Below are 27,830 nucleotides of genomic sequence, written 5' to 3'. Positions count from 1 at the left end.
GGAGAACTGCTGCAGGAATGCCTGATTAACACCCGAACACCTCAGTGCACTTCAGCAATGGAGTCCAAGTCATTTAAGTGTATGCTGTGACTTATCTCAGTCTCTTATGCTGACTTGACTAAGAAACCACTCTTCAGAGTCAGAGTAGCCCATTCCTAGTCTGGTAACAGAAGAGCTGTTTAAAGTCAAAAGAAAAGCAACTTGCTCTAGCAAGCACTACAGTACCTTGGTGACTGACAAGCATTCAGAATATATGAACATACACTGGACCCTGACAATGTCTAAGCCATGTCTAAGATGTATTGAAGAAAACAGTGACTCAGCTGTGTAATACATTGTAGACACTTTCATTAGATCAAGTAAATGACCAAAGATAATGGGTAAGCTATGCAAGTTCATCAAGTAGATTTGATCTTTGGGGTAACAATATCCAGTTTGTAAGCTCTTTTGTTTAGATCCTTGACCAAAGCTTTATGTGCCGAGTACCAAGGCTTAAATAAACTCTCTAAGCTTGCAACAAACAGCATTGAAGTAACCTCAAAATCAGGGTGCTAATACCCGGCTTGCACAGCCCAATTTCTGTTGTTTCTCCTTCCCAGCACAAGATGTGATCAAGATGTAGATTTCATTCAAAACAAAAGAAATGGAAATAGTAACATGTGCAATAAGACATTTTCAAGGGAAAGCTATGCAACAGTCCTTATATATTCTACCCCTTCATACTATTATCATCATCCTATGATAAACACAGTACGTTATGTACAACAGTGTGCACTGAGACCATTCACTTAATTTCAGCACATGGCAGAGCCATTACGCTAGCATTTTGTAACTAAGATTTTAGTTAGTGGTATGGGAATCTAAAAAAATGTTTAAGCTTGTATTATTCAGTTTATATGAAAAAGACCATACAATGCTCATGGTACATCAACAAGATGGACTAGTATGCCAACTAACCTCTATTTTAATATTTAAATTATAACAATACAACAACTAGAAAAGGTCAGTGCTTCAAGTGACAAGTTTTGCCACTTCAATTCCAATATTTTTCCAAAATAAAGATGCAATTAGATCTACACTCGAGCATCAGTAGTGCAATACAGTATCCTTTCCTGAATAAAGGAGCTGAGGTTTATCCACAATAAAAGCTTTAAATAAGGTAGATTGTTGCCATTTATATATCAATTCTGTATGTTTGATATAAAATATATTGGGAAAGCTTAAACTGACTTATACAATCTACATTTGGCTAAAGCTCCACATAAGCAGCATGAGTGGAAACGAACATCAGAGTTGTACTTAATATAAAACACTTTCAAAACTACGCAGCAACAAATGACAGAAGGTTGGCTAAGAATAACTGAACATCTGAGGTGTGTACCACACACAAAAAAATGGACCCTGTGGTTACTTGCACTATTTTAATTCAGTAAAAGAAATGCAAGATTTAGTCCACTTCCATTTCTCCAGGTGGTTTGGTCTGCTGAGAATTGTCCTTCGCTGGTTCAGGTTTTGTTTCAGTACCGCTCTGTCCGTTCACTGGTCCATTGTGTTCACCATTAGCTTTTGACTGCCCATCATTGGGAGATTCTATCTTCGGTTTGGGCTTGTATATAATGGGATTACAGAAGCTATCCAATTCCTAGTTGTAACAAAAGTGAGAGAGAAAGTTCATTTGGTGGCACAGTAATTGCACTAATCTAGAAAGTGTCAAACTTGTTTCAGGTTCATAGTGACCTGGAATTTAATTTTCAAGGACGAGACTTTTCAATTCTATCAAGTCTAGAAACTTAAAATAAAGCCTTTCACTAGCTTCTGCTCTGTTTAAAGCCTATATGGTAACCCATTTTCTAGAATGCCTGGTGCTGTTAACTCAGGACACTTTGAAAAGGGTTATTCAGAGGTACTGCTGTAAATCAAGAGCCAGAATTTAACATTGTTAAAACCCAACTGCTCCCTCTGTATGGATCTTTCCATAGCTTTAAAATCTCTGCAGGTATAATACTGTAGCTCAACACAGAGGCCAAAATCTTGCTAAAGAAAAACTTGTTAGAAAGCAACGTGTACAATGACTTTTTTTTTTTTTTTTACCTTCGATTTTGTCAGTATTTCTGCCACTTTGACAACTGGATCCTGAGTTAGACTTAGTTTGTTCTGGGCATTCATTTTGCTGTTCAACCAATTCATAGCCTCAGTAATGTATTTTTCAACTTTTTCCATCTCAGCAGGATCTAGGTGATCATATTTTTCATCCTTAGGAGAGAGATATTTATATCATTGATTAATATATGCCTCTCACCCAATTAACAATTTCATGGACACATAATAAATAGGCCAACACTGCTATAACCTACTAGAATTTTTTTTTAACAAGCATTTAGTATGAAGAATAACTGTAGAACAAGACAGACGAGACATTTTTAGACATTTGAAATTTTGGGCTTAAAGTTCACACTGCTGAAGTGCAGGTTAGTAATGTAGTTGCACAGAAGAAAAAAAAAAAAAGCACCTGAGATTTACTGTAGTTTGATTAACTAACCTCAGCAGATAGTCTTGTAAGTTATAGAAACAATGGTAACAGCCATCACTTGGGATACCCGTTTCAAGTGGTACAAGTCACCATAAAAAAAAGTGACTATGTTTAATTTGTGTTCTCATGGAGAAACCGTTTTTGCTAGCAATCCAGAACAGTGTTAGAAGTTCCCAGGAACAGAAGCACAACAGCCATTTTAAAGCAGCTTAACAGGTAATCTATAGGATTTCTTTTTAAACACAAAAAACTCTACAGCCAAACTCAGACACCCATTATAGTTCATTCCCTAAATAATTTGCTTTACCTTATTTTTGTATGCTTCTACTGCTTTCATAAGGAGCTGAATCTTCTTTCCCAGTTCATTTAAAACTTTTGGTCTCTCTTCATGCTCCATGTATCTCTCCTGAATAGGCTGTCCAAATTTCTGGAAACATAAGCACAAAGACCTTGACAAAATACAAGTTTACTTTAGTCTGGTCTAAGAATAGATTGTGGTATTGGAAGGAAGGTTGCCTTTAACTCCTTTTCTCACCCATTCAAGAGCTTAATCTTTGCATTTTACTTTAGTGCAACAAAAAAAAGTCCAGAAGTTTGAACACAGGAGTAGTGCCTGTCCTTATTAGGCTTAGTATTTTGCAGTTCTTTTCAGCAATGAGAGCATTTGGAACAATGCATTTTAAAGAGAAAAAAGACGAGATTTACATGGATGGTTTAAGTTAAAAGCAGTTCATCTAAAAACTTCTGGGTTTATCCATTGTCTGTTTTTTTATTCTCTTGAATACTGGTATCCAAGCAAGAAGGCAGTTGCCAGGATCTACACTGCTGTTTCCATTGGTTATATCTCCCCCAAAGGAAATCTGACTTGAGAGAAAACAGTTGGAGCACAAGAGCTAGAGACATACTCTGCTTCAATTTGACTCTTTTCAAATTAGGAGCACAACTGACATTAAACAAACTGCATTTCTAGTTCTAAATATTACATTTGTTTCATAACTGAACTACATCCAAATACAACCTGAATGTCCATACTTTAAAGTTCATGGATTTACAAAAAACTCACATATGGGTATGCATGCACACACCCCTCATTAAAAGAGCATTGCTTACTTAGCCATATATATTTATATAAACGCCCCCACCCCCAAACACACACACACTTTTTCTAGAAAGTAACTTAAAACCTTACTCTTAATTCCTGAAGCTTATCCATGTATACTTGTTTTGGCTGGTCCTCTCCATCTTCATAAAGCCAGTTTTCTGTGTCCTCCAACATCAAGGTCAGCTTGTTTGAATCCTACAAAGCAAGTGAAGAACACTCTAGTTCAGAAAGGAACACGACAGACAAGACTTTTCCCCCCAGCACACAAAGAACCCCCCCTACTCAGAAAAGACTGTTTCATCAGTTTAAAATATTCAAAGTGATAGTGAAGGAAAACATTAATTAACAGACTTCAAAGCCAAGATTTTACATAACGGTAAGAGAGACAGGACAACCCTACTAATCTGATTTGCAGGTGAAGTTCATACAAGTTACAAAGTTTCAGGACTGATTTTATAGGAAAGCACATGCATCTCTCAACATTCTTGCATGTTATCTTTACATGGGAAGTTCTGCTTCTCAGGTTCTCTGATAGCAAGACGAAGACCAGACAAATTTGGACAACTATATATATAGTTGAAGTGTTTTAATTGGACTCTACTGGCTATAAACAAAGATTTTATGTTTAATTGTTTAGCAAAAAAAAAGATTTTATCTATCCCCTTAACTTATGCAAGAAAGAGTTTTGAAATTGGTATGGGAAAGGCAGCCTCCCGCCCTTGAGTTTATACTGGAAGGGCATCTACTGCATTGCTGGGTTGATGACCAGGTACAATCCAGAGAGCAGACCTTAAAACTGCTGCTGGACATTTGTTGTTTCAACAACTGGTTGCGTGTGTACCAGCCACTTTTTAGATGCCTGTTACAGAGAAATGATTATATTACAAGTGTTCTTTCAATACTGCTTTTGCAAAAGCCCAGCATACAGCTTTCTTCATCACCTTTACTTGGACTTCAACAGCATGCTAAGTTCAAAATACTTTAAGTGGGGAAAGAATCTTGCTTCTAAGTTAATAAAATTAGACAATGAAACACAGAGCTACAGACATTCAATTTCTGCTCGTTTTCATTTTATTCCTACCCACTCGTGCCATTTAGGAGCTCATGGTGCTCTGTCCTGCTTTCCTACCCCCACACCACAGGATTTTTCTTTTCTGCCTGCATCCAGAATCTCTGCTTGCCCCTGAGAATCTTCTCAGACAGTACAGAACTCTCTACATGCTTGCATGTCAAATGCCAGGTGTAAGTGTAGTTTGAACTTCACTTCTGTGAAGTTAATCCTACGTTCACAGCTGACTGTATTGGAGGCTGAAATAAGCCTAACCAGGAATGAGTGGCAAAAACACCCCATTGTGACTGGCCCAGAGGCTCCATGCATCCTTGATGTAGATTATCTCAGGAGAGGGTATTTCAAGGACCCAAAAGGGTGCCGGTGGGCCTCTGGTTATAGCTGCCTTGCAGACGGAGGAGACCGAACAGCTGTCCACCTTGCCCAGTCTCTCAGAGGACCCTTCTGTTTGGGGGTTGCTGATGGCTGGAAGAACAACAGGTGCCAATCGCTACCACAAAGGTGCACTGGTGGCAATATCGCACCGAGACTCCCTGATTCCCATCCACAGGCCGATTCCAAGAGACACCTGCAGCCTCCACATAACCCACACTCCAAACTTACAAATACTAAGGAACTTTTTCCAATAGTGAAAACACATAGGCAAGTCTTACTTCTTCAGTGATGAATTTCTCAAAGACTCCACACAGTTTGTCTCTGAAGTCATACACATATTCTTCAACAGCATTCTTAGCATCATTTCTTTCTTTCTCAAGCTTGTCTTGCATCATCATCTTCCCCTAGGGTGGCGAAAAGCTTATTTAGAGCTAAAAGCATTTCAAGTGTCAAGCTTCTTGATTACTCTTTTGAAACTGTACCACAGAACTTTGCAGAAGCCTGCTAATTCATAATTACTACTAAAATTTTCACCTTTAAGTCATTTTCACTGCGGGCAGAACTGGAATGGGGGAAAAATGAGTTCCTATTTGGAAGCTCTTTGGCAAATGCTCCAACATAGATGGATCAGATATCAATTATGATCTGACCGCCACAGACAGGACTAGAAGTAAAGACAAGTCTTGACTCTGGTTTGGAAGTCACTAGGAATTGTTCTGCCCTACAGAAAGTATTTCATATTTTATTCTTCAGACTAACCATCTTTCACAGAAGAGCTTATGCTGGTGGGGTCTTCACAGACATGATACCTGGAAAGTTCAGAAAGGATCCTCTGAAAGGGAAGTTTTCTACATGTTCTAATAATTTCCTGCTGGCGGAGGACTTGAAGGGCAAAAATGTGATATAACCAAGGACACAGCTTCTGTAAAGCACCAAAACTTCTGCAAATGCTACTCCTGACCAGTATCAGGTCAGACAGTAAAAATTAGCATTCCTGTAACAGACTGCGCAGCCTTTATTGGCAATCTCTGGCATTTCCTGCCTAAGAACAGAATCGATACTTTGGGTAATGACAGGCTAATAGGTCAAACTCGGACATCTGGGTACTTAAGTCTAATGAAACTAATTAATTTCACCAAAAATCCCAACCAAAACAAAACTTACAATTAAGGACAAACCCCTAAAGAATTCTAAATTTGATACTAAATTTACGCTTGCAAATACTTTCTACATAATTGTTTACAGTGACATTAATGTAAGTGGTCACGTTTTTATGCTGCTTACCTCATTTTCTATATAGCAATTGATAAGATCTTGTCCCAGTTGTCTGTAGAGGCTTGCCTGTATAGGTAGGTCAATACTCTTAACTTTTGCTTTAGTCTTTGGCTGGGCAGGATGATCTTGCTTGTCTCCAGAAGCAGCCTATAAAAAGATTTACACTATTAAGACACTGCAAGAATAGAAATGCTATTCCATTTATGCTCAAAAAAAGAGAGACAAATGAAACTAGCAAGACAGATACAAATTAATCTTATGTAAATGAAGCACCTAATTATTCATCTGCTATTCAGCATCACCACTAGCTTAGTATCAAACCAAACTGGTGGAATTTAACTTCTTTAAACATAACGTGAAGAACTGTTGCGAAAACTTGTTCAAAAGCTAAAGGCACCGCGTATTCTTCTTCATAATGCTTCTTAAGTTTCCCTAGATTCCATCTTCACTATAAAACTATGTTAAGTAACAGAGACTTATTTCGAAGTCTTAATCATATACTATGTTGAAAACGAAAGTGCCAAGGTAGGATTCCTAACTTAACCACTTCAGCATAGCTGTACTCCTCTAAATACAGTCCCGTGTTTTGCAACTGGTAAGATTAATGACTTTGAGATTACTGGGCAAAAAAGGACTAAGGGAAGTAACATTACATTTCCTTATCAATACTGAATACAAACTTTTGCTTCAGATCCTGCATTTTCAGTTTCCTCATCTCCTTGGTTCTGTTGTTCAGCTTGACTTTTCTGAATACCTTCATCTTGATCAACCTGCATTTTATCCTAGAAAAAGAGTTACATAACTGAATGCAAAAGTTTGCTGTACAATTTAAGACTGTCGTCAATTACAGTAAATCACAGACAATATATGGACTTATGAATCAATCTTAAGAATTTTTGATTCACCATATTTGAACAGGCATTTTGATACAGTAATTGTATTCCTATCTTTCTCAAATTAAATGAGAATTCTATTCCACCTGTTCCTCTTGAAATAACAATGTTACCATATGTCCCCATTACAGAATTACACTAAGCCTTGTGAATACTCCCTTTTAAATTAGAAATAAATACATATAAAACATATGCAAAGAACATTCTAGAAACACACCACCAACACAGGCAATAACAATAGGTTCTCTATGGAACAGCCAGAACTTTGACCTCATACCATTTTTCACCTAAACTTTGAAGTTTGTAATCCAAAGCAGAAGTAATCTAGTCATTGTAATTGTTAGCTGCATCTGTCTCACAGGACCGTGAAAATTAGTTTCTGTAGTAGCCTCCTGGAGCACATGACCAACTGTTTTCCCTCCCTGCCAACCCAAATTAAGAAAGTTTCACTTATATTTATCTGTAGTTGACCTATGCCTTATTCTAAATTTAAGGATCTTAAAGATATCACTGATTACTAGCACCGATCACTTGATTTAGTTTAAGTAATACAATTCCCTGTCATCACTGCAAAAAAACTTTTAGTAACAGTAATGGGTAAGTCTAAAGTTTTCAGGATGACTCCAGTACTTGGACATCCAGAGCATCAATAACTAACAACCTGTAGCCAAAGTCGGGAAGGTCTAAGATTACTTCCATTACAAGGAATTAAAGTTCCTGGATTCACAAACTACACATGCATGTAAAATAATTTACTGTTAGTTCTGCAAAATACAAGAAAGCTATTTAAGGATTTCAAACTCTAGCACAGGTGTGTATGTTGCAGTTGAGCTATGTTAATTGATTCAGCAAGTTTTTAAAGATCAAAGTTGAAAACAAGAAGGCTACGTTTACCTAATTTAAGCTTGGTCACTTCAGAGTAGTAAAAAACCCCAACCCTCCTCATTTACTGTTCTTACTGTTCACACAGAAAAGGCAACAACTGGAAGGAACTGTTTTGCCTACACAGAAAAGCTAGAGGGAGGGAAAGTAATACATATATACACCACAAACCTCCTCCTCAGAGTCGAGGGTATCATCCTCAATAATGAAAGGTAATTGCTGACAAGCACCATTGTAAAACAGAAGACGTGTTAGATGAACAGAAGTACTACAACTTGAAAGCCCGAGGATGGAAGTGGTTACTCTTGTACTGAACACATTGTACTCATCTTGATAACCTTCACATGCAGCAGCTTATTACACTAAATGCGACTATGTCACTTCTGAACTTTTTCACTTGTATACACACATCAGATGCAGAGCACTTGTCCACAAGGAACCGCATTGTGTTTGGCATTTCAAATATGCTCAAATTCCTGGCAAGCAGTATAATATTTGAGGAGTTGCTTTTACCAATTATGTAATACTAACTGCATAACCACTTGCTCCAATTGCTACAGTATATTCAACTGAGGTGGAAAAAGCTGCTAAGGACAAATTTTAAAAGATAATGACAGGAAATGCATTCACCGCTTCCTCCAACACAAGCTGCTGAGTATTTGCTTTCTGTCCAACCTTATTCCTTCAGTAAGCCTGACGGCCTGCGAGACTGTCACTCTGCTGACCACTTTGCAAGATCACAAAGAGAGCAGGAGTGGAAGCAGCAGCTTGCCCACTGCTTTATCCTCTTTTTGTCTACACTATCATCTCTCTCCCCTGTGAACTGTGACATAACCAAGATCCCAAGCTACAGAAGGGCACAAGCAAAAAAAAGAAAGGCTGCTGAGGCCACCACTGGTGTGCCGTTCCCAGCTGCAAAACACTCGCTGGCACCCAGTCCTCGACTCTACAATGTCAAATGCAATTGCTGCACCTCACTCCTCTCAGTGATCTACTTCCAGTACGCAGTGCACTATCAAGGAAGTTGATCTTCCTTGCATTAGAATGAGAGAACGTAATTTTGTTAATTTCTCAGTATTAACGACAAAGCTGTTACACATTTATTTCCAGTAATTTTCCCCTATAGGCTTACAAGCCAGTCTGTAAGAGCTGCCAGTACTGAACTACCTAAAGAAATACCCTTAGTGAAAGAATGTTTATGAAGAACAAGTTTTCCATATATTAAGAAATACCATATATTTTCACTCAATGAAAATGTAGTACTTGACGAAAAACAAACCTTTACAATTCATTTGTCAACAGATCTCATTAAATATGCTGCCATTTGATAGCAATACCAGATAACGCTAAGACTAGTAGAGAGATGGTAAAGAACAAAAGAAATATTACTTATTTTCTTTAGAATCTGGTTTTACACTTTTTTGCTTTCTTAGCACCATATGTCACCAGTACTTTTAATAACGAAGACATGTGTTACATAACTGAAGAAATAATTTAAGAGTGGAGAAGTAGCAATTGTCAAAAGCTATACACTATGATTTAATCTGTAATTATTGGCTCTCTTGTGAGAGTAACAAGGAAGGTAGATATTTACAACTTTACATACCAGCTCATCATCTCTGCCTTGATTCTTACTTGATGATTCAGTGTCCATAGGTGTGTCATTGTGATCTCCCTCTATGTTCTGCTTCTCTATTATAGAAGCATTAGCCACGCTGAAAAGGCCATGAATATTGACGCGCACCTTAACCTTCACTTTGGAGTTGTCGCCATCGTGTTGGGGACCAACGTTTTGAATAGTGAAACGCCCTTGAAAAAAAAAGATGGGTTTTAATTTTTGTTCCAAAAAATAGTGGAAGAGGAAAAAGAAATAAAGTACATTCCTTGAATGGTGTTAATTTAAATGGCAACCTCATGTAACAAACAAACTAATTGGAAACTTACTACTCAGTTGTCAATTCCACAACATTAAGCCACAGCTAGATGAACTAAAACCTGGTTGCCCAATCATTATCAGTTAACTGATAATTAATAAGATGGTTTTGCTTTATCTGTATTTCATAAAAAACTCAGAATAACAGTTTATGAGGTGTTCTACTTCTCTGTTGCCTTCTCTAACCATCACACTAGAAAAATTACTCCAATTTATCTCGAACAGTTTCTTTCATTCACATAACTCAAACTTTGCACTTCAAAAATAAAATGTTAACAGAGATAGAAGATTCTATTTGAATTTGGTAACACGGATGCGCTACGTGTTTTGGAGAACGAACAGTACTTATTAAGGCTTCTGGAAGCAGTGAGATCAATACTTTTATTTTGCAACTTGCTGGAAATTTGACTGTAAATGATGCAGACTGTGCACATGTAGAGGAGAACGTTCTTTCCTAAAGATGACAGGCTTCTTGCATAGACAGCTAAATAGGCAGCACCAAGTTTGTACCAGATTCATACATGAGTAAATAAAATTGTGAATTAAAGACCCTGCATAGTCTACTAATAACTACAAGTAAAGTAGACCAGGAAACTTATCCATACGATCTAATACTTTAGACTACTACAGATGTTTAAGTTCAGGAAATGCCTATCTTGTTCATTCTCAGATTAACAGAAAGAGACATGACAGATAACTGTCTAGTGCTAACAGCTCCTTTGATCCAATTTCTTTGAAAAAACCCAGGCTGGCAGGCACATAAGATCCTTATCCATTTTATAGAATTTGAAAGAACCAGACAATAAGAGCACTGAACTCTTCGTACCTATTTTTTTTAAAGCATTCAGAAACACTCAACACAGACAGAATGAAGAAAGTAAATTTTTTTAGGAACTGACAAAAGAAGATGTCGATGCCACCTGCTCACTGCATCTAAACCAAGACGACTGTGCCAAGGCTTTCTAAAAAACATAGGCTTTTCTATAACCTAGGAAATATGGAAGTAACGTATCTCAAAAAAAGGAGAACGACTTTTCCCATTATCAAGGAGTTGGGTATAGGGTTTTTATTCACATGGCCTTACCTATTCTGGAATCAGGATAAGGCACTTCATGTGGATGGGTATAGTAAGCTTCCAGGTCAAAAGGCTCTTTCTTGTGAAAAGTGATTACTTTTGAGAATGGAGCAGCATGGTTCTTACTGAAGACTTCACACTCCCTGAAGCAGTAAAAATCTTAAGTAAGGTTAAACCACTGAGCATAACATAATGGATAATCAAAATCAAGGTATGTTAATGATCAGCTGCTGTGCTAACCAAGCAGCTAAATAATTTAAGTCAGTTTATGACAAGAGTTGCAGGTTCAAGGCCTGTAGGTCTCAAAGCTGGACTATGCATTCCATGTCACACTTCTTAAACATTAAGCAACTTCACATAAACATTTTTTAATGAAATGTGTTCCAATTCTTAAGCAGTAAACAGAAATCAAGAGGTATAATGCAAAAAAAGAAAATTAAAACCGTTCAAGTGGACAACAACTTCAAAGTCCAAGGCCTGGTCTTCCCCATAGCTCAACATCCTTCTTTGTATACACAAACACACACTTTTTAGTAGGTACCATACAACTTACCCTGTTCCTTCTTCATAAGATGATTTCCACCTTAAAGTTACAGAATAAGGAACAACATCTGTGATGGAAAATTCACGCACTTTAAAAGCTGGGGAAAGAATTGCACACTAGAAAACAAAGACCGAAATTTTATTATATCCACGCAGTCAAATAAACAGCAAGTACAATAATTAATACCTAAATGCAAAAAGGCTACAATTCATATAGGTCACATGGAGGTCCTGCTCATCACAGAATTTTTAGCAGAAACTTCCTATGCTTTGTGGAAAGTTAACTGAACTAAAAGACTGAACTTAAGTAACAGTAACAGATACTACCTCCCCAGTGATTGTCAGTCAAGATAGCCAGCAAAGCTTCCAAATGACTACACAGAAGTGGGACAGTGCAATTTGAGTTATCAAATTTAACAGCTCCCTCATGACACAGCAGCAAATTAACAAATGGAATATAGTAATTTCTGACATGGTCACTGTCACCAATCGTTGAAAGAACAAGTAAGACTACATCTTGTTTCAGCTATAGTACCTTTTGCTTTTGGTTAGTTTTATTTCATTAGTACATGATGTTAAAGAAGCAATACGGAGGTTTAATTTCATTAACTATACCTGCAAGGCACAGCCTCTTGCAACAGCTTCATCAGCATTTAGCGTGGTGCTTATCTCTTTACAGAAAAAGTTAGAGATCTGTTCCTTCACTGCTGGAATTCTAGTAGCCCCACCTACTATTTCTATACTGTAGATATCTTCACGCTGAAGTTCTAGAAAAGAGAGTGCATGGCCTTAAGTTATCAAGATAACGAAAAGCTGTCTCTGAACAACTGATAAAAAAAAAAGGACAAGAGTTCTCTTATTATCTAGACACTGTGACAAGCACTGAATATATTCGACAGCCGACAAAATCTTTAAAACCAGATTTGTCACAATGTGTCCTATTCGAACTCTTTGTCCCTCCTGCAGACTACAAAGTTTTCTAGCTGCACAAACCTGGAAATTGCAGAAGCCAAGCATCAATGAGGACAGCTGTTCTTTAAAATGCATTGCCCGTTTGCATCGCCTTTCTGATGCACATAAACCCACGAGTGTGAAATAAACCCACGAGTGTGAAATTGGGTTTTTCTTGGCAGCCCTACACTACTGGACAATACCTCACACCTCCCAAACAAGAACAACAAAATGAAACCCAAATATACCTCATTTTATGTCTGGTTTAATTTTGGTTGCCAATAAAGAAAAGCAAACTAAAAATAAATAATAGAAAACTAAAAATATATAAATATTAGACTGTGCTTGCAGGGTAACTTTTTAATTCTGAATTCAAGATACTGTATGAAGTGATCTCAAGCAACTGTCAGTCCTTGAACAGCTCTGCTCAGCAGTTATGCAGGTTCTTACTTCCTGTATTAGCTATTTAGCCAAGTCACAAGATATGCAGAATTCTTCCCTTTCTTTTAGTTGAAGATGCTGGAATTAGGGGTAAAACCTTTCCCTGTGAAAGTCTAATTCTCTCGTTTACACTACATTAGCAGGGGGTGAAAAAAAAAATTGTTATTTGCACATGCTTCCGATAAATTATTTCAAGAATATACTGCCAAATTCTCAGGTCAGTGAGGACATGTATGTATCTCGTACGGAACAGGCTGGCCAGACAGTTGCAGTAAAGAATAACAGTTTTTCCCATCATAGTTTTGGTTTGGTGGTTTTCCTTTTTTAAATAAAATAATCTTTTGGAGCACCAGCCTCTTCCATTACACAGGGTGAATGAGGGTCAATAAACCAAGGTTGCAGAGTGATATGTGCACTAAATGAGGCAGGAATGGCATCATGCATACATGGCAAGCATATGAATGGAACTTACATTTAACTTTTCAGTACTTAGCTTTGCAATTCTAATAAATACAAAAATATATTAAAAAGATATCATTAAAGAGATCTAGGGTAACTGGATTACTAGTTACTTTCTTGAACCAAAAGTAGCATCTAAATGAACTCCTACTTACTAGCTTGATCCATGGCTGCTCTTAGAGGAGTTTCCACTCTGGACAGAAGGGCAGCACACAACTGCTCAAACTGAGCTCTGCAGGAACAGGGAAAGTGTTTCATGTCACAAGACAGCTTAGAGACCACACTCCACTGCACTGCAGTGAAAAACAGCGCACAGTACCTGTTCATCTTACTGGAGACATCAAGGTCATTCATGAAGCACTCAATATTGAGTGGAAGGTCAGAAGCATTTGCGCTCATAAGCTTCTTCAGTTTTTCACATTCCTGATACAATCGTAACAGCGCTCGGGGATTCTCTTTTACATTCAGTTTGTATTTTGTCCTAAATTCTTCAGAGAAGTAGTCTACCAACGCCTCATCAAAATTCCTACCACCTATGAAAGGGTCAAAGGTAGTAGCCAAGACCTGCACAGAAATGAAAGAACAACAACTAAAAGTTATTAGACAATGTTTGTTTAGATATAGGGATAGCTTTCATACAAACACTAGTTTTATAAGTTAACACCTTTAAAAACAGGTTTGATACAGGAAAACTCTTTGTGGTTTTCTCACCATCTTCTATGCAATTGCCAGATAGAACAACTTAAAAAGACAGATCACTTCTCAATTATTTAGTTTCTGCCCTCCCCAAATGAAATACTACCACATCTACCATGCTGCAGCCCCTATTCTGCTTACTAGCTCAGTAAAGAAAAGGCAGACTAGGATAGCTATTTTGTCATGCTATTACTAGTTTTGTGTCATTTACTCAAAACAGAAAAACTGGCTATCATCTTCCACATGACTTCAGATGACTACATTTTGCTACAAAAGACAAAAACATTCAGCCATCAGTAGCTCACAGACAAAAACCTCCAAACAAGGAAGTAAAGACTGTTCAGTTTTACTTCACATCCTACTGAATTTAGATTTTGAACTGTCATGGATGGCAGAAAAAAATAATAAAATCCATCATAGAGCAATTCAGTGAGTTCAACAATTTCCCATAAATAAGTGAGCCGCACAACTAGAATGCTTATGAGACTACCAGAATATGCAAATATTTCAGTGCTATAACATGGCACAAAAACTATGCAGTATGCTTAATTGTCAAGCACTTTTCAAAACACACTTTGGGATACTTAATTTCTGCATTTTATAAAATTTGATTTGCTGAAATAGCCAAAAAATAGCAGAAAGTTTTTGTATCTGGCATTTCAAAAATATTTGCTATAGACATTTATTTAGTTTTAAAAAGAAATAATCTTTCCACAGAACAGTACTTTGAGTATTGTGCAATTAAATACTTCAGGAATATGGGATTTTACTGTACGACTTGAAAAATTACCTTCAGTTTTCCCTTGTTAAAAGCACAGATTGAAACCTGATACGCAGAATGCCCCATATCTACAAAGACCACGTTTCTTGGCTTCTCTTCCAAGGCTGGCAGATCTTGCTTGTATATTCCATAGGCTAGTGCAACTGAAATAAACCAACCCACAGAAGTTAAGGGAAAGCTGTATACAACTGTAAAGCATGCGTTAAAAGCACTACTGAAAGAAAAACACTACTTACACTTAATCTTTCTAAACATCTCCATTACTCTGCTTAAATAGAACATAAGGGTCAAAAGGGTCACAAGTTTTAGACCATTATGAGTTGCCACATTCTTTATTTTAATTTCTTATTGTTTGTTCGTAGTTTTACTAGTACATTACCTCATGTTCATTCATGTAAATGACTTAAGTATTCTGTATAACCTTTCCAACAAACTTTCTGTATTCTTTCCAACAGCTGTGTGCTGTGCACCTTCAAAGCACTAACTTAAAGTCAGTAGCATAGGTGCCATATAAATTTATATTTTTAGATCCAGGATTCATCAGATGGATTGTTTTTGCTTCTGCTTAATAATTACTCTTCACGCATAAAGCATCTCATCACAAAGAAAGTAAACATGTTGAAAACACATTTTTCACTGACAAGGGAGGAAAAAGATTTCAAGTGAAGGTTTAAAGCATCATCTTGTATTTCAGTTCTGCTTGTGACCAAATTAACATTGTAATTTGTGAAATTGCACAGATTAAGTCTCATGCCTACACCTCTCCTTTGAAATGCCTTACTTTTGGCATTTTTTAGCTCAGCTTTGCAAAATTCAAGTGTGGTCAAGAGAGAAAAAATGTTTTAGGAGACTAGTTTACACAAATCTAAGATTTCAATACCAGCACTCATTTGGAAAGTTGGTTAAGATTTCCTAAAAGCAAAGAGAAAAGAGAATTTAAATCAAGAAAAAAATAAATAATTTACTGCTTTAAACAGCTCCAACTTTAGTTCCCATGAAGTGTAACATACTCTACCCTAGAATTCACCAAAACCAGTGTAGGGCAATAAACAAATTACTTCACAGAAACAACAGTTGTGCCAGTGCTACAGCTGACAGGATTGCCACAAGTTTAAACTGTCACTATCCCACAGACTTATGCTTGACTTGATTTGGGTATTTTGAAAACTCATACAGTTGTTTCTAAGTATTATCAGCAAGTCTGCTTTCAGAAAAAGCTCCACAAAATGCAGTCTGTGTAGAAGCAGCTTTTAAAGCATACCTGTTCAATATTTACAAATGAAAAATCTTTGCATTACATATTTTAAAATTTCCCTTCAATGTATTTCGCTTCAAATGTATATATTAGCTTATGATTAAAAAGTATTTCTCTAATACTTCCATGAGATTTATTTTTAGTCCAGCACATCCATCTTCCAGTAAGATAGAAAGACCCCACTATACACCTATATTAAATAATGTATTTCCTGCAAGCGTTCAGACAGATGCTGATTACATCTGCTAATACTGTACTATGCTATTATTTAATACAACAATCGAGAATTTGGGTCAGGTGCACACCCCAACTGGATCATTAAAAAGATTATGATGCTAGCTCAGGCCTTCCCAATACAGCTGCTGTAGCTTCATGGTACAGCAGAGAGGTAACCACAGATACCAGCTTTATTTCAGAAGCAGAGTAGCTATTTTCAAATGGCACTGTATTCAAGTTAGCAAACTCAAACTCTCATTCTGTCTCCTAAGTGCTGAACACCACCCCACCAAAATAGTTGCTGTGTTTCCAATTCCCACGCTGGATTGGGCAGTACTAGCCCAGATAGTACTGGCCCTAATTACACAATTAGGACCTTGGGAAAAAGCTATGTCATCATCACATCACAGATTCAATAGCCTGAATGGATTAAAAAAAAAAAAAGTTGCTGCCCTTTACCTGCTGTAGTTTCATTCATCAGCTTCAGACAGTTTAATCCTGCAATTTGTGCAGCTGCCATTACAGACCTTCTCTCAGCATCAGTGAAGAAACTGGGTACCTGTTTCCAAAAAAAATAATTACATAGGATATTATGAAATATGGACTTTTAAATTTTAATAAAGTCAGACTTAGCCATTAAGCAACCCTATAAATTTCAATACCACAAGGAACTGTTATAAACTAACCTTGGATTAATAAGGCAGTCTGAATAAAACAGCTAGGTAATTCATCTTGGTGTATATTTTCCTTAAAATTTCAAAATATGACAAAAGCGGAGTGACATCCAGAGTTGTTTTAAACAAAGTAGATTTAAGCACCAAAAAAACCTGAAAACGTTTTCTCAGATTCTTCTCATGAGTCTTTGATCTTAACAAAGTCAACACAGTAAATATCCATACATAGCCCCAAAATAATTTACTGCAGAAGCACTACAGTGGTGCTGGAATTAAACAGTGCTGAACTAAACTTTATGTTACAACTGAACCTGTATCCATTTCTCAGTTACCACCTCTACCAGAGTGCCAGCTTACAGCGCGCTACAATATTTGGTTCCACCAGAAATAGCCAAAGCACAATCAGGGCCCATTTAGAAACTGGTTGCCATCAGTTGGTGTACCTTCAACTTCTGACAAGCTTAAGACATAGAACTACATTCATAGTGTATTTTGTTAGCTACCATTGTGGTGTATGACCAAGGATCCTTGCTTGTGTGGGAGGTATTCTCTCGAAGTGTCTTTGTATACCATAAGGAAGCAAGGAAAAAGATTAAAGCAGATTTTGAACAGCTGAAATATACGGACACATGGAAACTGGAAAGCTGACAGAGAGGGGATAACCCTAATACTTCATGCCCAGACTTCTTACTAGATCAAGAGCAGAAGTGAAGCAGTACACAAAGACAATGTGAAAAGCAGACATTCAGGATTTCGTATCAGGAACAAAACCTTGTCTTCAAGCTCCCCCCACCTCACCTCCCCTGCCATGGGTGAGAACACTAGCTAAAAAACCCCAACAAAACAACACAAGTAAACCAGCCAAATAAAAAGACCTCTTCAAACAAATGCAGGTACTTTGGGGTTCTCAAATTGCCAGTATGACCCTCAGAGCCATAAATTTCAGGCAACTCTCAACTACACTACAACCCAACAGTGTTCAACTATGTAACAATGAAGAAATTCAACACTAATTTGGGAAGGTCCTTTGGAACGGAGGAAGATATGCTTACACATAGGACAGTTCCCATTTATAACAGGAACTACAGTAATCTATACCTAGCACTTGAAGTTAGCCAGTCTGGATCAGCTTAAGAAGTATGGTCCTTCTGAAAACACACTCTTGATTTAACACATTTTCCATCTCCTCACACAGGATTACAAAAGTATTCTCGTTTGGAAAAACCTACAATAAAGGCCCATTTTTTGGGGGGATGCAATTTCTATCCACTACTTGTATCTCTTACCATTGCACCATGGCATAAATGGTACTAGCTTACATAAAGTTATCTATAGAAAGAATTGCAATAAATGTGTCACAACTTACTGAAATCACACAGTCTGCCACTGGTTTCTTCAAAGCACTTTCTGAAGTCTCTTTAAGTTTGGCCAATAACATGCCTGTAATCTGTTCAACTGCAAACAGTCTCTCTTCATCTAGGTATCTCACCTGAAACAGAGAATTGCAATTTTGTAATAAATCATCTCAACTTTTCCATAAGATGTGTTACTTGGATGTTTTTTGTAATTTTGAGCATTGAGACCCAAGTTTAACATCAGACTCTGGACACAAATAACTCTCCTTTATCAACGGATTTGTGCTACCTACGATAAATCGTAACAGTTCAGTTTAGCTGAAAACGGTTTTGTGGGCAACTTAACAGCTGAGTTATCTCAAGGGGCTATTCACAATGCTACAGTATTTTGGGGGGGGTTTCTTTTGGTTGGTGGGTTTTTTTTCAATTAAAAAAACAAACAGAAAATGTGTAATACGCATAGAATCACACTTGTCCTAACACGAGTTAAAAATAAGAGTTTTGGAGCAAACCCAAAGAACATCTGCTTCCTGCAAGGGTCACTCAAGCACAAGAGGCAGGAACGGGGCAAACGAGGCAATTCTAACAGCCCTGCCCTACTCAGGAAACACATCTGAATCTTCAGCCTTCATGTAAGGTTCTACATCCTGAATTCCCGACAGGCTGCCATCTTTCTAGCAATCCCAAACACTCCTGTGCAGGGAAACTCAGAAAGATGAGCAGCAGCTATACTTACACTGACAATTAGCATGATACGAGCAGGTATACAGAACAAAAGAAACTCACTTTGTGTGGTATAAAGCCCTGCCAGAAAGCAACCCAAAGTGCACTAAGTGAGGATGACTGGGAGATTTGCTTCAGAAGCACACTCCTGATCCAAATTAAAATGCTATGGGATAGACAGATTCAGTGACTGAAGCCAGAAAGCCTAAACTTTGAGAAGAGCAGTTTCCAGCCATTTAGTTTGGAAACAAATTAGATGTAACCTGCTCTGAAGATGTAATCCGAACATTATCTTGTTTTCCCAAAATTTTGTCTCTGCATGCCCGTGAGACCTAAACTCAGATGAGACTAATAATCACACACTGTAATTCTACGCATTTGAAGGTAAATCTAGTAAGGTAAGGTGAAAAGCTACTGATAAGACTATAGAAAGCTAATACAATTGATGAGAAACCTCAATGCACACCTTGGAAAAAGTACAGTACTTGAGCAGATGTTACTGCAGGGAATAAAATGTTCTTCATCTCTTGGTAACAGCAGATTTATTACACAGTTAATTTTATCGAAGGTGAATGAAACAAACTTAACCTTTTGGGGGGTGAGAGCTATTAACCTTTTACAGCATACCTGTATGGGAGACAACACCATACGTTTTTTACACTACTTTATTACTAGAAGACATGAGTATGTAATACAGACCAAATACTCTAGATCTTCCTTAACATTTCAAGAAGTCAGTGAATTACAAGGAGAAACACAGCAAAACTATGCTAAGGCAGGCTCTGTGAAAAATAAAATATGTTATTATACTGGCTATCACCTCACATTTCTTTTCAAAATGAGTAAGAATATATTTAGTTTTCTTAGGGAAAACATAAGCCAGTAGGCAGTTAAGTGATAAAGATCCAAAGCACTCATCTCCACAACTAAAATACTCTGCACAAAGCTCTAACCCACCTTTACACCTACGGAGCCATTCGGCATCTTCTGAAGTTCATAGGGAAGTTTGGCCCTTTCAGCTTGTATGTAAGGGTCTTCAAATGCTCTTCCATGCAGTTTTTTGAAACCATGTAATGTATTTTTTACATTTGTAACAATCTGTGGAAAAGATATTTTATTTTTAATTACCCATGACATGCAGACTATAGAAGACCATCCAGAAAGGAACTCTTGTTACGTTGAGCTTAATGCACATACCCAAGCCCCATGTCAAGCCCCACACATTTACTGGAAAGCAAAGGGCAGGGGGGAGGGAAAGAAACATCTATTTTTTAAGCTATGGTCCCCATTAAAAAATTCAAATTTACTTCCCTCTTTAATACCCATTAGCTTGCTGCCATCAATTTTCACTGTACTTTTTATTTTAGAGGAGCTTTCTGATACAGTATGCAATATTTGAGATCACATTATGTATTGTTCCAAGGGCTGTCTGCAGGAACAAATGAAGTTATTACCTACATTAACCTTAAACGAAGCTTCAACAAACTAATTCATTTTAATTCCTTCAAAGTTCTCCTCTAATTCCAATCCCATCTGGACATAAAGACTCTCCACACCTATTACCTCATCAGTGTTTCAACCTAATTACATTAAGGACAGACTTTTAAGTAAAGAAAGGACCAGAACAAAAAAATCCCAACAAACACAATATTTAAGCTATTGAAAGACATTACTCCAGCGTAGTATTTTCCAAGATAAACTAGTCTAGTTTACTAGTCTAAATAGCAAACTTCATAGCTGGGAGGAATACTGACAGGACACCTTCTCACCAGCAGAGTTCAGGGGTCGAGTTCAGATAAGAAGTGTAAAGTTTCTCAGAATGAAAGTGATACAGCTTCTGCATATAGTGACTGCTCATGGTGCTAACGGTGAGTTCTATTACCTTTATATTTGCCAGGCAAATTTCCAGTTACCTACACTCTACATTAAGGGGAAAGAAGTCCTCAGCATGCTAACACGATGCATGGATGCAGAGAAAAAGGGTAAGACCCTGTCTATTTTGAATTTGTAGATTCACACTGGCTATTATGACTTTTTACCTACTGTCCTTCCAAAAGAAGGTTTTTCTAGGTTGCAGGTGAATTTACAGGGAATTGGAGAAATTTTACTTCCGTTCAAAGTTCCAGATTGAGACAGTAAATTACTAAGATGCATTCATTTAATATTATAAGCAACAACCAGTATCCATACCAAACCTCCATTGTTCCAACTTCAGTTTCAACTTTTCTTAAACATAAGCACAGTATTCCTTCCCATCCCCAATGGTGATTTAATTATTAACTGTATTCTTGCTTTCATGAGTAAGCAAGAAAAAAAAATCTTTCACTGGGGAAAATACAAGGTTTTCTGTTTCTTCCAATTTTTTACTCTGAATGACAAAACAATGCAGAAATACTGTTTCAATTTTAATACAGGGAATATACTGTTGAAGCAGTAACTACTACTATGAAATGTACACTTACTGTAGAAAATTTTCTTTAAAACAGAAAAATATCACATTGGTTCATTACTTTTCTTCCCACAGTTCAACAGTAGACAAGTCAGGAAAGTAATACAATAGTTTTTGATCCATTTACCTGGCTCTTTGCTGCATTCCCAATGGCCCGGGTCTTGGATCCTAAAGATATACATGCTCTAAGTAAAAACAGAAAAAAAAAAAAGAAAAAAATTCAGCTTTAAAAGAAAATATCATAAAATATTGCTGTGGTACTTTAAAACATGTACAAAAATTAAAGTAGCAGAACATGGATGTGGTGTTTAACAGCATTATTGCATGAAGCACCAGAACTTGCAGTGCAATTCTAGTTATTTTTAGTTATTTATTTTTAGTTATATTATTCTTTGCAAATTAGTTTAGAAACTGCATGCAACCGCAATTGTGGCCATTATAATTGCATTTAAGGAATTCTTTAAAAGCTTACATGTTCAACAGATCTTATCATGAAGGTAATGAATTAATAGTTACTTTTGGGTCACAGCTTATAACCAAAGCCTGTGACATTTGATTTGAAAACACGAACTTTACCAGTCAGGTTTTCTTGACTGAATAACCCTGAAGTCTGATAGTACCCCATTCACGCTGTAAGAGCCATTAGCAACAATAATCATAAGGCAACAATAAAAAAAAACCATCTGAGCCCCAGGTAGCTGAACAGCCCAGTTCTACAAACTGCTGAGCACTTCCCGTGATCGAGGGCTACCAGGTACCTACTGCAAACAGGCAAAAGGGGAAATGTCTGGGAACAGCTCTCAGCCACCAAGGGCTTGGGAAGCTGTAGGGTAGTGCACGGCCCCTTCCAGCTTGCTGCTTCTCAGGTTATCACTGAGCACCCCTCTCAGCCTCACGTCTGGCTCTAGAAAAGCTCTAGAAAAGTCTGCCCCAGGTCCCCAGGCACCATCCAGCCACCTCACTACTGCCTTTGGAAAATTTTTTTTTTTTTTGGAAGTTACTGTCACCACACCTTCGCTTTACAGATTTCAAATAGAACTCTTTCCCTAAAAGGGAACTGATCTGGCTAAAACCATTCAGTAATAAATAACAGATATAACCCAGATTTCCTACAGTTCAAATTTAACTGTTTAACAAATGCATAAAGGTCACTATAGTAGATTGGTTCCTGCCTCCTCTCCATCATTGCTATGACAGCACTGTATGTTATTTGGTAGTATCATCTAGCAATGTTTTCTGCTATAACGCCACACCAAACCTTCTCCAGATTTAACTGCTGCAAACAGACAATGCATTGCCCTACATTTTCAAATATGTAGTTCAGCTTTCACTAACAGGTTTTACAATTTTTAATGTTGCTTCAACGACTTGGTTCCAGCACAAGCGGATGGATGGTTTCTCCCTCCCTTGGCTAGGAAACAGAGATGTCAAAGAATAAAACATGCTCGCTTTGGCTCCAAGCACTTCAGCTGTATCCAAGACAGCCCTTTAGGAAACACATCCACCATAAGGATACAACTGTCTCCCCCACCCCTACCCTCTGCTGCTTTCAAATAAGCTTTTGTACAGTACACAGACATTTCTCAAGGTAGCAACTCTCGTCACCAGGAGGACATTTCAATCCTCTCCATGCATTGTCTTGAAGAAGATGCTACCTCATAATTTTAATTACAGTTTGTGATTACACTAATTACACATGGTCTGGAAAAAAGTTAATAAAAATTACAAGCTATCAACAATCAACTGTTTTTCTATAAAACCACACAGTGGTGAGGCACAGCACCCAAAAAGGGCCACTTGCCATGAGTTTAACACACCCAGCGCACTACAAACACATACAATAGACTTGCTGGAGTTCCCAGTTCAGGAAAAGCCAAGTGTCAGTTAACAGCCAAAGAGACACTAAGGCCAAAAGCCTTAAAAAGTACAAGTTCTACTGAAATGGATGGCTTAATGGCAGATTGTGTTAAAGCTTTGAAGATGATACACATTCTACAGACGCTAACAATCCCATGCCTTAGATCACAGGATGCAGGTTTTAGGCAAACAATATTAATAAAGGATCACCTGAATGTTTTAACAACTGGGACACTGGATTTATGACTTGAGTGCTGTATTGTGACAATACGTATGTTCTGTGAGCCTACGCTGCTTTTGTGTGTAGCACTGAAGTATGCTTACACTAACACTGTACTGTTCACAGCAGTATTGCACAGATATCTGAACCAGCTCCAAAACTGGAAGCTGGTTGCACTAATTAGCCTTGCCCAGAAAGAGCAATTAGCCTTGCCCAGAAAGAGCAATTAGCCCTGCAGAGCACAGTCAGGACTGTCCTATCTTTAGGACCTAACCCAGTATCTTTATGTGGCTTGATACCACCACACTGGGCCTGAAAGTGTACCAGCTTGTCCAGAACTAGTTCAGATACTTTTATACCACACTACACAGATAAAACAAACATCAACACTTTGTATTTCAGGGAGTAGGTCCCAAGTATTTGGGACATATCCAATCCATGTTAACTATTAGGTAACTTCAAGCATCTACATGATGTAAGCACCTCTGTAGAAACGTATAAATAAAAAGTTCATTTACAGTGTTGCTACATGCAATAGGCAGAAAAGTTCTGATGATTTAGGAGTTAGATCAGCCTATATCACACAAGTCCTGTTTGAGGTAAGGTTTAGTTACTATGAAAAACTTCCCTAACTAATAATAAGCCTGTTACGTTTCTATTTACTTTTTTTGGTTTGCCTCAAAACAATAGCATTAGAACAGAAATTCCTCATGCTCTCCCATGTTACATTTTAGAGAAAGAAAAGCAAAAAGCCAGGAAAAATGTCACTTTAAGCGAGCTAACTAATGCCTTCAAGTATTTGTGCACTCCAGATGCTATCTTGCTAACTGTGCTTTAAAACCCTTTCATAATCACTTCACAAATGTCTTGGAAGTACAGTCACTCAGACATTAACGTGAAAAATACTAAACACAGGGAAACCTGTGTGAAGCCTACCTGCAAAGAACGCACTCCAAGAACACCTAAGAATTGAAAGTGCTCTTCAATCAAAAGTGGGAAGGAAACTGCAGCTGCCTGAGGATTCCATGGGCAACAGTTTCAAGGGATTCCTTGCACAGAATTTGAAAGGCCCCAGAATTTCAGCTGTCATAAAACGTGCATAAGGATAATGCCTTCTTGAGAGTTAATGCAAGAAGTGTATTTTTCCAAGTAGCAAAAAGAATTTTAAAGCATACCCCCATTAATACAGACAACATGCATTTTAGCACTCTTGTACTTTTAAAAAAGAACTTTTTAGAAAGCAAAACAAACCCTGCGTTTCTCTGAGATCAAAAAGACAGCAATGCTAAAGTTACTATGGCCTCATGTCACAGAAACAGCTTTCTGCTGCTGGCTACAAATTCCTTCAATAAAAGTAAGCACCATCCAACCCCCTATTTTTATATGTATTATGCGAATTCCTGAATTCTCCTTGAAAGTTACACACAGATGGAGCTCTAAAAATCCTAGACGTATCCCACAGAAACACAAGAGAAAGATCTCCACCTACTCTTGCGTATCCCATCATCACGGACGTTGCCCACTACCAGCCCCCCCCCCTCCCCCGTACTTCTTGCAAGACCTCGGTATTCCACGGGCAGCAGATGCAGCGCGGTACAAGTAAGAACAGGTCTGAGAAGAGGGAACTCATCGCGCCACTTCCCTGTTTCCCCGGTGAATCAACCACCTCCTCCTCCCCTGTCTCACCACCACTCCATCATAAAATTGTTAATGAAAACGCTCCAAGCCCTGGCAACCGTTCTAGAGTTGGGGAAACACATGCACTTAACCGAGATCTTTGTCACACGAAACCAAAGTGTTAGAAGGACAGGAAAAAACCCAAAAAACCCCAAACCACTCCCATTGTGCCTCAAGAACCGTGTGGCACATCCAGCACTGCGCGGTATTTCAAGGACACGGGAGAGTCAAAAGCCGAGCGGGGGATGGGGGGGGGGGAAGTGTTTCTCGGCTAGCCTCCTGCCCCAACACACGCCATGTCCACCCCTGCTTAAAACATTTCCCTTGGTACCCAGAAAAGGGCACTGGCCCGGCAAAAGCGGCCGCGCACTGCTCCTGAACGATCGCCAGGCCTCGGCGCCGGCCGGCGGAACCCGGCTCCTCTCTCGTCGAAGGAACCGGAGATGCAACCGGCGGCGGGCCGGGGCGTCAGAGCCGCGCCAGGAGCGCCCACGGGCCGCGGAAAGAAAGGCCCTACAGGGACACACGCCACTCCCCCCCCTCAGCGCTCGGCCGCCTCAGGGAAACCGGCACGCCGGCGGGGGGGGGGGGGGGGTGGTGGTGGTGGGGGCGGTGAGAAGAAGGAGAAGAGGGCGGCCGGGCTCACCGGTACGGCGAGGAGGGGGAAAAGTGCCGTGGGAGACGGGGGGGGGGGTAGCGGCGGTACTCACGGGGTGCAGCGGTCGCTGTACTCGTTGGCGATGGTCTCGATGCCGCCGCTGCGCGCCACGCCGATGTAGCAGTTGAGGAAGCCGAGATCGATGCCAACGACGGACATGGCTGCGCCCGGTGCTTCCCCCGCCGGCCTGCGACTACAGCGGCAGCGGCGACCGTCTGGGCTGCTGGGAGCCGGCTCCTTGCCCGCCTCTCCCCCACTGCGGAGCACCGGCCACCAACCGGCGGTTACTCTCCTCTGCGCAGGCGCGCTGCGCCGGCCGGCGGGGAAGCCGCCCGGCGCCGGCTACGACTTCGGCACTTTCCGGAAGGGCTCGGGCGCCGCCGGCTGCGGGCGGCTCGCGTTCGAGAAAGATCTGGAAAGGGAGGGAGAAAGCGTTATCTAGAGCGACACCCCGCGCCCCGACGTCAGAACTGCGGCGGGCCACGCCCCCGACCCCCTTAAAGGAGCCGGCGGGCGGGAGGTCCGGCCACCTCTCGCCCACCATTTTGATGTGAAAGGTGGTTGCGACACGATATATAATTTAACGGGGCGATGACAGCCCTTCCTTCCCCTGCGGGTCCCGGAGCTGCCGGCCCTCTGGAGCCGGGCGGCGTGGAGAACCCCCGCAGTCCCGAGGCTGGGGGGGGGAGGGGGGGGGCTAGGCCTGTATCAGCCCGAAAGTGAGGGAAAACCGGGCGTTCCGTCCCAGAGGGGTCGGGATTGCTGCCCCTCGGGTCCCACCTTTCTCCAGTACGGAAGAGTGGCTCCCCAGTTTGCTCCTAGATATGCCCAGAAGTGCCCTCACCTTCTGTCGGTTTTCTTTCCTAGAAAAAAGACATCCGGCAACCCGCGTATCCCTACTGCAGCTACTCCATTTATTTTTTTTATGGGTATCATTTTAAGTATGGAGGACTGGAACTCCACAAAACATACCAACCGGCTGGAAAAGCGCCATTAAGTATTTATTTGCTTCTAAAAATGACATCTTTCTGACACAGCTCGTAGCACGGCACTGCTCAGTCTTGTTCCACTGGAGAGACTAAAAATAAGTGCTAAACCACTAAACTAGATTCACATCCCTGTCAAGTTTTGATTATCTTCCCCATGTGTTATTGTTTCAATGGTCTACATCACAACTAGAATTTTCTAGTAAAGACAACAGATGCCGTTTCCCTCTCAAACCTCAAGCAAGAGAAGCCGCTGTTCACAGAGTTACTTGCAACACAGCTACTATTTCTCCGTACAAGCAATTAACCACCTCATTTTCCGTGCTAGTATTAGGATCAGAAAGGTAAAGCAGGTCCAGTCCCACCTGCAGCAGCTAGGGAGACAAATCCCAGCTCAGGTTTCTGCTGCTTCACTCCCTGTTACAAAACCAGTTCTTGGCGATTCAAGGTATTGCAGCATCCTGCTTCTGCAGCACCACCTGAGGCTAACTCCTGACTGAAAAGAAACCTTGGGCCAAGAGATTATATGCAAATGTAGCTATGCAACATTACTAAGCCAGGCCCAGAAGAAATTGTGCAACCTTGCAGCAGGGGGACAAGCCATCACTGCAGAAATGCTGGCATGTCTCACATCTCAGCAGGATAAATCAGCCTGTACGCAGCTTCGTGCTGCCACTGCAGTGTTGTTTCTGGCAACCAAACCAGCTAGTTTCAGGCTGCAGTCAGGAGCAGAGACGTGTGTAAACATTCAGAAT

General features: G+C 39.4%; 1 protein-coding gene across 2 annotated transcripts; it reads right to left on the bottom strand.

Moving 5' to 3' along the window:
- Positions 1 to 282: 282 nt before the first annotated feature.
- On the bottom strand, positions 283 to 26,498 carry HSPA4L (heat shock protein family A (Hsp70) member 4 like). Of its 2 annotated transcripts, XM_049815393.1 has the most exons (20): positions 26,142 to 26,498; positions 21,805 to 21,862; positions 20,186 to 20,326; positions 18,517 to 18,639; positions 16,936 to 17,035; positions 15,015 to 15,148; positions 13,848 to 14,092; positions 13,684 to 13,760; positions 12,293 to 12,444; positions 11,688 to 11,794; positions 11,144 to 11,277; positions 9,733 to 9,935; positions 8,298 to 8,345; positions 7,032 to 7,133; positions 6,361 to 6,498; positions 5,355 to 5,480; positions 3,720 to 3,827; positions 2,838 to 2,957; positions 2,092 to 2,253; positions 283 to 1,642 (listed from the first exon to the last, which is right to left on the bottom strand). In XM_049815393.1, the coding sequence occupies exons 1-20, from the start codon at positions 26,246 to 26,248 to the stop codon at positions 1,448 to 1,450; spliced, it is 2,580 nt and encodes an 859-aa protein (XP_049671350.1). In that variant the 5' UTR covers positions 26,249 to 26,498; the 3' UTR covers positions 283 to 1,447. The 2 variants fall into 2 exon arrangements, with proteins under 2 accessions (XP_049671350.1, XP_049671351.1); XM_049815394.1 differs by lacking the exon at positions 8,298 to 8,345.
- Positions 26,499 to 27,830: the final 1,332 nt, after the last annotated feature.

This window comes from Accipiter gentilis, chromosome 12 (assembly GCF_929443795.1).
Source record: "Accipiter gentilis chromosome 12, bAccGen1.1, whole genome shotgun sequence".
Lineage (NCBI taxonomy): Eukaryota > Metazoa > Chordata > Aves > Accipitriformes > Accipitridae > Astur > Astur gentilis.
The sequence above is the reverse complement of the archived record's forward strand: the minus strand, read 5'-3'. Positions and strand labels throughout refer to the sequence as shown.

What these genes read in the sequence shown, in the direction of transcription:
- HSPA4L (XM_049815393.1), bottom strand. Translation starts at nt 26,248, where the DNA reads ATGTCCGTCGTTGGCATCGATCTCGGCTTCCTCAACTGCTACATCGGC. An exon ending in GTCTCCAGTAAGATGAACAG is followed by an intron (nt 13,761 to 13,847) that starts GTACTGTGCGCT and finishes CTGTTCCTGCAG; the next exon opens with AGCTCAGTTTGAGCAGTTGT. An exon ending in AGCAGCCATGGATCAAGCTA is followed by an intron (nt 12,445 to 13,683) that starts GTAAGTAGGAGT and finishes TCTCTTTTCTAG; the next exon opens with AACTTCAGCGTGAAGATATC.